Source organism: Excalfactoria chinensis, chromosome 4, assembly GCF_039878825.1.
Source record: "Excalfactoria chinensis isolate bCotChi1 chromosome 4, bCotChi1.hap2, whole genome shotgun sequence".
Lineage (NCBI taxonomy): Eukaryota > Metazoa > Chordata > Aves > Galliformes > Phasianidae > Excalfactoria > Excalfactoria chinensis.
In genome coordinates, this window is record NC_092828.1 from 49,843,732 (window position 1) to 49,854,089 (window position 10,358).

The 10,358-nt window shown below is 43.3% G+C and overlaps 1 protein-coding gene across 1 annotated transcript; it reads left to right on the forward strand.

The window, feature by feature from the left end:
- The first annotated feature begins 1,397 nt into the window (after positions 1–1,397).
- LOC140251735 (uncharacterized) lies at positions 1,398–9,947 on the forward strand. Its single transcript, XM_072335800.1, has 2 exons — positions 1,398–1,447; positions 8,863–9,947. Exon 2 carries the CDS (start codon positions 8,925–8,927, stop codon positions 9,945–9,947), a length of 1,023 nt encoding a protein of 340 aa, XP_072191901.1. The 5' UTR covers positions 1,398–1,447; positions 8,863–8,924.
- The last annotated feature ends 411 nt before the right edge of the window (positions 9,948–10,358 follow it).

The following is a 10,358-nucleotide window of genomic DNA, read 5'->3' on the forward strand; positions in this document are numbered from 1 at the left end:
GGAGAGGACATTACAGACCACTCAACCCCACCCCCTGCCATGAGCTGAGTGCCCCCCACCAGACCAGGCTGCCCAGGGCCCAACCTTGGGCACCTCCAGGGATGGGGCCCCCACAGCTCTGGGCAGAAATGCCAGCACCTCACTAGCCTCATAGTGAAGGAGTTCCTTCTAACATCTAACCTAGACCTCCCCTCTTTTAGTTTAAAATCATTCCTCTTTGTTCTTTTTGGCATTACAAGCAGTAGAGCCAATAACCCAAATGGCAGAGGTTATAGTTAAAACTAATTTGCCGATCCAGGGGTGGGTAAGAGATCTGACCCACCTTCCTAAGATGGGGGTGGCCCAAGCACAAACGGTAGCACAATGGGTCACCTATCTCAGCCAGAGAAGTAGTCTGTCTTCATCACCACTGAATGAAGAATTAGAAAAAATCCTAGGCCCAGTAATGTATCATAGTGACACACCAAAAGAAATGATGGCCACTCCATCACAGAAGAGTCCCGTTCAGGAAGGAAGATATCCTATACCTGAAGATGCCTGGTACACAGATGGATCCAGCAAAGGCAGCCCAAGCAAGTGGCGAGCAATAGCATACCATCCATCTACTGAGACAATCTGGTTTGATGAGGGGGATGGTCAGAGCAGCCAGTGGGCAGGTGAACCCGGTGATGGTATTCTGATCATCTATACAGGTAGTTGGGCTGTGTAGTAGGGGCTCACTCTTTGGATTACGCAGTGGGCTACCCAGGAATGGACTATCCACGCCTGACCAATTTGGGATAAAGACATGTGGCTAGACATATGGAATGCAGTCAAATGCAGGACAGTACATGTCTACCATGTCTCTGGTCATCAACCCCAGATAAGAATACAGCCTGTATCTTGCCTTGGAAGATGGACCTTCCCCTCCTGGTGCCTTTGAAACGTTTGTATTACTCTCCCTGGGTCTCTGAGCCTCTAGGACCACTGGAGGATGATTCATTTGGGACTGATGAAGAAACGCAGATAGACTTGCACCTCATGATGGCTTGTCTCCAGTGACACCTATCAAGCACTGGCCCATGGAAGACTGTGAACCTTCATCAGTCATCACGCAAATTATGTCAACATCCATTGCGAGGGGAAATTGTATCAGTGTTGTGTTGAATCTCTGTAATAAGGGAAAGCTCCCCAAATCATTGGTTCATGTTGTGAAGGAGTGGAGTGTATGGGAAACTGGTAATCACAGCCTGAACCTCTGATTAATCAGCTGAGGCAAGTGTCGGGTCAGCTGTGGGAGCACAGGTGAGGGTAATTCAGCTGTGCTCCTGGAAGGGGTGGAGCTCGACTCCACCTCTTCTAGACTTTATTTAAGGGCTGACCACCACTAAGGCAGCATCTCTTGGAGATTGCTTCTCTGTGGAGGTTGCCTCAGTGTTTTCTAGCCAGACTGAAGGCTTCTATACTGGTGAGTTTTTCCTATAGATAAACTTTTGGATATTTGTCACCATCCTTCTTGTATTATTACCATTTTCATATTATTTTCACCTTACTGTGGGGAAGGCCTTTTTGTAGAGAAGTCTTCATCCTTGGTGAGTTTTTTAGGCTCTGGATCTTAAAATTTGTATAGTATTTCAGACTGTAAATCAGAAAATAGTAACAGGAAGCCTTGCAAATATGCAAGATATGTAGATATTTGAGTTATGGTCCCCAATTCGGGGGGTCATATAGTTTCCAAAATTCTGGCTCTCTTCCAGAGTTTTTCTCTCTAATCCTTACTTGTTCCATTTGTGCTGCTTTTTTTTCCTGAGCTATCTCTGTAGGTGTGGGTTTGTCTTGCATATGCAGCTGAAACCATGTTTGTTTTTTTCCCCTCTAAGAGTATGCTATAACTTAATTTACCTCACATATGTCTTGCTTTTTATCTCTTCCTCCTGATGGTGGAAGTCTTCCTTTGGTGACTTTGAGAATTCTTAGCTTAGTGTCTGTGAACTCTGAATGAGATGAGCGCACTCACCTTGGGAGGGAGGCAGGGAGAGGAATGAAAGATTATCACTGAACATCCTGCTAGGAAGAGCTTGGTTAGTGGAGAGGTCTTTCCTCTATTCCACACAGATACAACAAGCGCAATAATGTCACAAATCAGTTTTTGCCCTAGTTTGATACTTTTAATGTTTATCTCTAGGGTTAAAAGAAAAGTCGTTCTGATACCTGGCCAGTTTTCATTCTATTCTAATTGCTGCCAGAACTATGTCTCGAAGAGAAAAACACATTTTAGCACCAAAAAATGTTTATAAGTGTGTCATTATTTGAAGATATTGCATATAACTGAACCTCATTTGTAACTGTAAAGGCTTTTTACTTGTTTATTTTATTTTTTTTTGGCAAAGATGATGAAAGGAGGTTCTGTTCTCAAAAGAGGCTGGAGTTGCAGTTGTGTTCCTAAACCAAGTTTTCTGATCCAGAACTTCCTGGCTAAGCAAGAGAGAATGCGAAGATTTTCTTCATAGGCTTCTGAGATGCAGCCCAGAAAGATTTAAAGGCATTTAAAGGCAAAATTGCAATGAGTTTAACAGAGAGAAAGAACAGACCTACTCTGACTATTTCTGATGTATGTTCTTTTCAGTTTCAGCTGGATAAATTTCTTCTGGCTCTGGGATTTAAAGGAAAGGCAATCTGTATAGGACAAAAAATGTGTGGAATTGATCTCTATAGTTTGGGATGTGCACACCACCTAATTGCGAGTTCCTTGTAGTAATACATTCATTTCTGTAAACAGGCAGTAAAGTGAAGTAATAGGATTTAGGAGCAGTTATTGCTCAGTGATGGGAGAACATAGTGGATCTATTGTAATTAATAACAAAAGATCCAGTACCTGAATAATATAAGTTGGATGTGATGAAATCTATTAAATCAGCAAGTATGTGAAAGTAGAGAATGCGAAAGAAACATTAGTTTTCTCACAGTTATTTTATGTCTCACCTGAGATACATAAACTTTGCTGTTCAAACAGTACCCCAACTTCTCTGTAAGCACTGCATCTGCTTATCTCTATTTTATTACATCCTAATGTAAACATCAGTTAAAAACCTCCATTCTGACTCATTTAATTGTGTTTCACAGTTAATTGATCTGAATTAACAGCAGGAGATGTCATGTCACTCCTATATTTTTAACAGAACTGTGAATGTAATTCCGTGACTAGTTTGGCTACGAAGGGAATCTGCTATTTGTGATACATCAGTCTGGGAGATGACTCAGGGCACACATGTTAATGAGGCGCTATTACTTTAGGCCTCTGACACTTGTGATGATGTTAAGTAATTGTGCATTAGTTTCTGTTTATCAAATACTTGAGCTGATGGAGATTTTTCATCTTCATCTACAAGAAGGGCTTTTAAAATTCTTACTTGGAAGATTTTTCTGCTACTATCTTTGGGGGATAGGATGAAAAATACTTTAACAAATGCATAGTAAACAAATCATATGAATCCTGAAACTGAAGGACTGCAGGTCAACTTGTTTGTAGTATTCAGTTTCCATTTAGTACACTCAACAATAAATACACAGTAATTAGTTACTGTTTGCTTGTCATGTATCATATAGCAGCCTTTGTTTGAGTGGGTTTTTGTGTGTGTGTGTGTTGTTTTAAGTCTGGATTTGTAGTGAATTAGAATATTTGCTCACTCTATCCATTCCTGACTTCATTGCATTCACTGTCTGTGTGTATACCCTACATTGGGCACTGCCCATTTTCTGTATGTGAAAGAGCTGTATCTACGGCAACAAGTCTTCTAACAAGTATACAATTGAACTGTGATTCATAAATACTGCTTCAGGCAGGTAAGCCAATCAACAGCACAGTTTTGCTGGTACAAACTCTTTGTGGGAATGATTTCACCTCCACAGAGAAGCATATGTAGATATCAGACTAAGAGCTGTGCTGATTGCCTGCAACAGTGTGCTGCTGCCCATGAAAAACAGCTGTCGTCTGTAGCCTGCCGATTTTCTTGGTATTCTGATGTACAGTTTTCTGCTACAAGCTATTAATCACAGTTTCTATTGGATATATAAATTACTGCTGGCCATTGTTATGATTTTGACTGTGATCTTTAGGCAAAAGAAGACTGAATTTGGTGCAAGCCAATTGGCACATGGAATGGGTAGGAACCCAGATATCAAAGTGTTCATGGCATGTGGGATAGCGGTAGTACAGGGTAGCTTTCACTGTATGTGGCTTTTCAAAGGAAATGGCAGAACAAACACGCATGGGAGGGTGGAGTATCCGTCAGGTCTTGCTAAAGTCAAGGCATTTGCATATCTTCTCCAAGGTTCCCAGATGCTCAGGGCTAATGGTAAATTGCCAAATGTCTCTGCAGACTGAACAGTGTGTGAGCACAATGTTTTATAATTTGCTCTATTAAATAGTGTTATTGTGCTTTGTGTGTCATTTGTAGTTTCCATGGAAACATATAGGAGGCTTTACTTTTGGAGCAGCCTTCATAGATGTGGCCCAAGACAATTCCTCTTCACCCAGTGTGGCCCACACAAACCAAAATGCTGGAGATCCACAGATTACTTTAATGAATCTAAAATTTTACTCTTAGAATATATTGAAATATATAGTTGAGTTTAATGGTTTTCTCTGCTTATGGTGTCTTCTTGGTTCTTTTTTCTTTTTAGGAGAAGATTTATTTTCCTTTTTTTTTTTAATTATTATTATTTCTTTAACTAGGCTTTCTCTGCAGTTATTTTCTTTTGGTAGCTGTGTGTCTGGTACTAATCCTTCCTCCTAGGCTTGGCAGCCAAGACTTGCCATATTCATTGCACTGATTTTCTCAGCATCAGCTGAATCTAATCACTCCCCTGAGCAGAGATGGAAATTGAACTTGCCTCCAGCTCACTTCGACTCAGTAAATACTGGTGTGATAGGAGTGAGAAAATGAAAAAGGCTGCAAATCCCGCTGCACGTAATTCCTTAATCCAATATTAAGGATCCTAGGTTTTTCTGTACAAATATTGATATGTCCAAGAACATAAAGGAAGCAGTTCAGCATTAAAAGAAATGGAGCACTTTTCTTTCTGTGAGAAGTATTTTGAAAGAAAATATTTTTCGTGCTTAAAATTTAGAGGTCTGAGTGTCTGGGTGGGATTTATTTGTACTGTTATAATATGAACATTTATTTGATGATACAATTTTAGTCTTCCTTTCTTTGGTCCACAGTTGTCCTCTGGTTAGACAACATCTTCCTTTTAACAAAATTGGTTTGAGTTTTGAGTTAGAATGATCTGATTATTTTCTGTTCTTACCAGTCCGTATTGGTTATAGTTTCTGTGCACAGAAGCTGAGGCTGAGAAAGGAGACGGGTTGAGGAAAAAGATTTTCTTCAGGTTGAAAGACCAATTTGTAGCCAGTTATTTCACAGTGCTTTTACCCTAAAGCGTACTCAATTTGTCTGTTCTGCTTATGTTAGAATGTATTTTAAGAAATGTAGGAAAGTTGTTAGGTGAAAGAATGAAATAAGAACAGAGCCCCCCAATAAATTTGGTTAGCCAACCAAATAATTCTGAAATATTTAATTCTTTATTTATATCATAGTACCTTTCACAAATACAAAACTGGCTGTGCTGCCAATGATAATTCCCTCATTGGATGGTTATAGAAAATCGACATCTGTAGAGGAACAGGAACATTGACTTGGAATTGTCTACTCTTGTTCATGCAGTGTAAGTTCACACAGTCTGGCATGTATATAAACTTTGAGGGTGTAGGGACCCCACCTTTTGGTATTATGGATCCTGACATACATGACCAGAACACTGGATTCATTAGAATACTGACTGTAGGAAGCCGATTCTTTTTTTTCCTGAGGTTTGCTAATGCAAACATTCAGATCCCATCTTTCTTCATTACTTCTTGTATTGATTTTCAAACTTCTGCTTGTTTAAACCTCTTGGGTTTTAGCCCCAAAATCTTAATTTTATGTTCATTTTGTTGCTTCCTTATTTGTCTCTAGTGTTTGTTAGAGCACTAGATTTTTTTCACAGCTCAAAATCAGCCTAAACTACGAGTGAGTGTTCAGTGGCACCAGACTGTGGTGACTCTTCAGTAAACCAAAGCATAAACTTTTCCTCCTGGCTGCTCTCTCTGAATGAGATATCTTAATGCTCCTCACAGGGCAGTGCAGTGTGCAGTTTCTAGAGGGCAAAGGAACGCTGAATGTTTCTCGATGGACAGAAATTTAAAAAATGAAAAAGGTGTAGTTTTTAGTGCAATGGTTAGTGATTCAGAATGCCTGCCTAAGGAGTGACAGGTGGGTAACTCTTTAAGGCTTGTAGGGAAGGTCTTGCAGCTGTGAGATCTGTATGTTTGTTTTGGGGGAGGAAGGTGTATGAAAGCCGGAGCTCAGATTTGTGAAGTGCTAAATGCTCTGATCTGTATCTAATGCAATTCTCTGTTACTGGCATAAGTTACCTTGGATTAAGAAGCAATCTTAGTCCACATGTACTACAAGCTGTCAAAAACAATATACTTCATACTGTAAGCTTGAGCCAGTAACCCTTACTAAGGGGTGTGCTGTGTAAGCATCCTCAGGGAGTGAAATACATACTCAGAAAGTTTGTTGACAATACTGAGAGGCACTGTTGACTCCCTGGGGGGACAAGAAGTCTTGCAGAACAGCGCTGTCATAAAATTCAGCAAAGATACTGTGTTCTGCTCCTGGGATGGTGTAATGCCAGACAGGCTCAGGCAGGGAGATAAATGGCTGGAGAGCAGCTCAGCAGGAAAAGAGCTGGGAGTGCTGGTTGACATTAGGCTTAGCATGAGCCAGCAGCATGCCCTAGCAGTCAGCATTGCAAACTGCATTTTGGGGTGCGTGTAACACAGCATAGCCAGTGGGTCAAAACAGGTGATTCTCCCACTGTATTTAGCACTGGTGTGTCCTTCTCTTTAGTACTGTGAGAATGGGTCTTGAGAACTTTGGTCTAAGTCTGTAATAACAGAGCTATGAACACCTCTTGCCATGGTGTGATTTTTAATAACTTATTACAATTAGTAAGTATTACTGTAAGTTATTAAGAGCAGGTGGGTGTCTAGTACTGCTTGAAAAACTAGTGTGATGATTTCTTTTTCTCTGCTCCCCTCCACACATAATAAATATCTTGAACAAGCACTATCAACTTCAGATTGAATTATTCTTTGAAGCATGAATAATACCAGCACTGCTTTCCAGGTCTGAGTGACTACATAATTTATCTTGATTCTTAGAAATATGCAAAGAAACAAATGTTTGTAAGTGAGGGGTTAAGCTCACATTTCCAAGCTTTAATCTGCTGACAATCAGACTATACCACTTCATTCAGGTGGAACTGTGCACTGATTGTTTCAGTGAATGTGGTGTGTAAAGCTATTATTAGAGGCTGTGATACATCAGTAGGCAGCTACGTAGCTAATGGTGTTGGTGTATTCGTTCATATCTGTCTATAGGCAAAACAGTGTGCAAGTTTTATGTTAGATCTTTGCTGGTGATTAATTAGCAGTGCTGGCAAGGAAATACTTTTCAGTTACAGGCCCTTTTCAGTGTTATGTTCCAAAGGGAGTGTGTTGAAGGGAGCTGTTCATAAGAATAACACCAACACGAATATAACAATTAAATAAGAAAACTAACATGTATGTTTAATAAGAAGAAAGGCATGTTTTCACAGGCACATGTGAAGAAATATTATTATGGCAGTCATTATGTTTTCCTTACCAAATGGCACAAGCTTGTATAGAATCATAGAATTACTCAGGTTGGAAAAGACCTTGAAGATCATCAAGTCCAACCGCAGCCTAACCGGTAGCCTATCTCTTAAAAAACAACCACGAAACAATACCACAACAACAAACCTCTGCTAAATCATATCCCTGAGTACCACATCCAAATGGCTCTTAAACACACCCAGGGATGGCGATTCAACCACCTCCCTGGGGAGCCCATTCCAGTACCTAACCACCCTTTCTGTAAAGAAGTTCTTTCTAATATCCAACCTAAACTTGCCCTGGCAAAACTTGAGGCCATTTCCCCTCGTCCTGTCACATGTCACTAGTGAGAAGAGACCTGCCCCACTCTCACTGTAAGAACCTTTCAGGTACTGGAAGACGGCAATAAGGACAATGTGCAGTCCATGGGGGTTTCAATTGACTAAGTGCGTGTGGTGTATGTGTGAGGTGGGCTTAGCCCTGCCCTCCACAGCATCCTGTTGTTGTCTATGCAGTCCACACTTGAGCTTTGCACAATTGACTTGTGAAAAAAATATCTCTAAAAACCACATAATAATGTTAAAAGTTTATGATTGTATGGGGCTGCATTCATGGCTGTCCAGGGCTGCAGGCTGGACAGGCCTGGTTTGGTGGTAGACCCGGCAGTGCTGTGTTAGTGGTTGGACTTGATGACCCAAATGATGTCACCAAGCAAGAGGTTGTGATATCAGCAAGCAAAGGAATGTGTGTCTGCAACTGCTTGTGTTGAGGCACTGGCAGACCCTGGCTCAGTCCAGTTTGTTCCTGGATTGTGTTGAGTGTTACTGCGAAGCTTGGCGGTTAAGCGAGACTTTGTGCTGTGCTGTGTTGCACCTGTGACTGTTTGCAATAGTTCCTGGTGCCCATCTGCACAGCATTACTCGTGTTTGCAGCAGCAAAGGTGAGCGGTGCAGGGACACATCCCTGGGGTGGCCATGGGGAGTCTAATAGGTGGGCAGCTGGTGGGAAGCACAAGATGGCCCTGTTGCAGGGCCAGGAGAGCTTCCTGCTGAGGGACTGGGGTAAGACTTCATTGTGCCTTGGGACAGCTGAGTGACTGACCTTTCTTCTTCTTGCAATGCATTACACTATCACTGCAGCACTGGTGAAGGAGAGCAGATTGTCACCTTCCTCTCTCCCCACCTGCAGCAGCGAGAAGACCATGGCTGCAAGAGAGGAATGGATGTGTCCTATCTGCCGTGAGGCACGACAAGACATTGCGTCTGCAACCCCATGTAACCATCTGTTCTGCCTTGGCTGCATCCAGCGATGGGCAAGGCTGAAACCCAGCTGCCCACTCTGCAGGGTGGCTATGAAGACCATCAAGGTTTCTGTGTGGGGAGACAAACAGTACATAGAATGCATTGTCTCCCCGCCGGCGGTGCCAGTACCTGCCAATTTTCGTGTTAGTACCAGCACAGTCTCTGATGGCACTGTGACTCCATCCCCTCTGCCACTGCCACCTGAGCGGAGGGACACAGGGCCAGAAATGAGTGAGAGAGTGGGAGGCCTCCTGCCACAGGAGTGGGCTGCACTGTTCAGGGAGCGACGCAGCATCCTCAATCCTGTGCTGCCCTTCCTGCACCAGAAGCTCTCTTCCATCCCTGGGATCAACTGGTGGCAGGTCCGATCAACGGAGAGCCTCTTCCTGTGTTGCTTATGTCAGCTGGGGCTGGACAGGGATGCCATGCTTCAGTGTATAGAGCCCAGCATGGGATCCATTGCCATGCCACTCATTCTCTGGCTCATAGACACCATTGTCAGCTGGTGCAGCTGTGAGGCCTGGAGGCTGTTGGGCCTTGAGGATGATGGCACTGTGCAGGAGCAAGAGGACAGCCCTGCAGCTGGCTCTTCACAGAGGACTCTTGCCCCCAGCACCTCACCCTCTGGCACCTCTGTGGGTCTGGACATGCAGGAGCTTCCGGACACATCCAGCAGGGTCTTCCATAGGGATGATGGTGAGCTCCACTCCGTATCCAGCCGTGTGGAACAGGAGCAGCCCTTTGTGCAGCCAGGGCAGGAGACAGCAGGGCCCAGTGCCCAGGGCTGCAGCCACAGGCACTCCACTCCCAAACAGGACAGGAAGTGCTCCTCTAGGAGGACCCAGCGCCCTGAGAAGAGGAGGGCCAACAACACCCAGGATGCTCCCCAGCCCTGCAAGAGGCCGCCCCCCTGGCACCTCTAGCAGAGCTTACAATCATTTCTAAAAAATAAATTGTATTGACTGTTCCACAGACAGAGTATTGTTCTTACTCTAAACAGGGCTGGTGCTGCCACATGTACACTGCCACTCCTTGGAGGCGCATAGAAGGTATGTGAGTATGGCACTTGGAGACCTGTCAACTGACCTTGGCAAGGGATGTGAAAAATAACAAGGGGTTCTGCAGGTACATAGACAGGAGGAGAGAAGCCAAGGAGAGTATTACCCCTCTGATAAATAAGGGTGGAGAACTGGCTTCCTCAGACATGGAAAAAGCTGAGGTGCTCGGTAAGTGCTTTGCCTCAGTCTTCACTGGTGGTCAGGCTCCCCATGTTTGCCAGTGCCCTGAAGCTGTAGTTGTGGGTGAGAGAAGTGGATTCCATCCCAGTGGAACAA

What these genes read in the sequence shown, in the direction of transcription:
- LOC140251735 (XM_072335800.1), top strand. Translation starts at nt 8,925, where the DNA reads ATGGCTGCAAGAGAGGAATGGATGTGTCCTATCTGCCGTGAGGCACGA.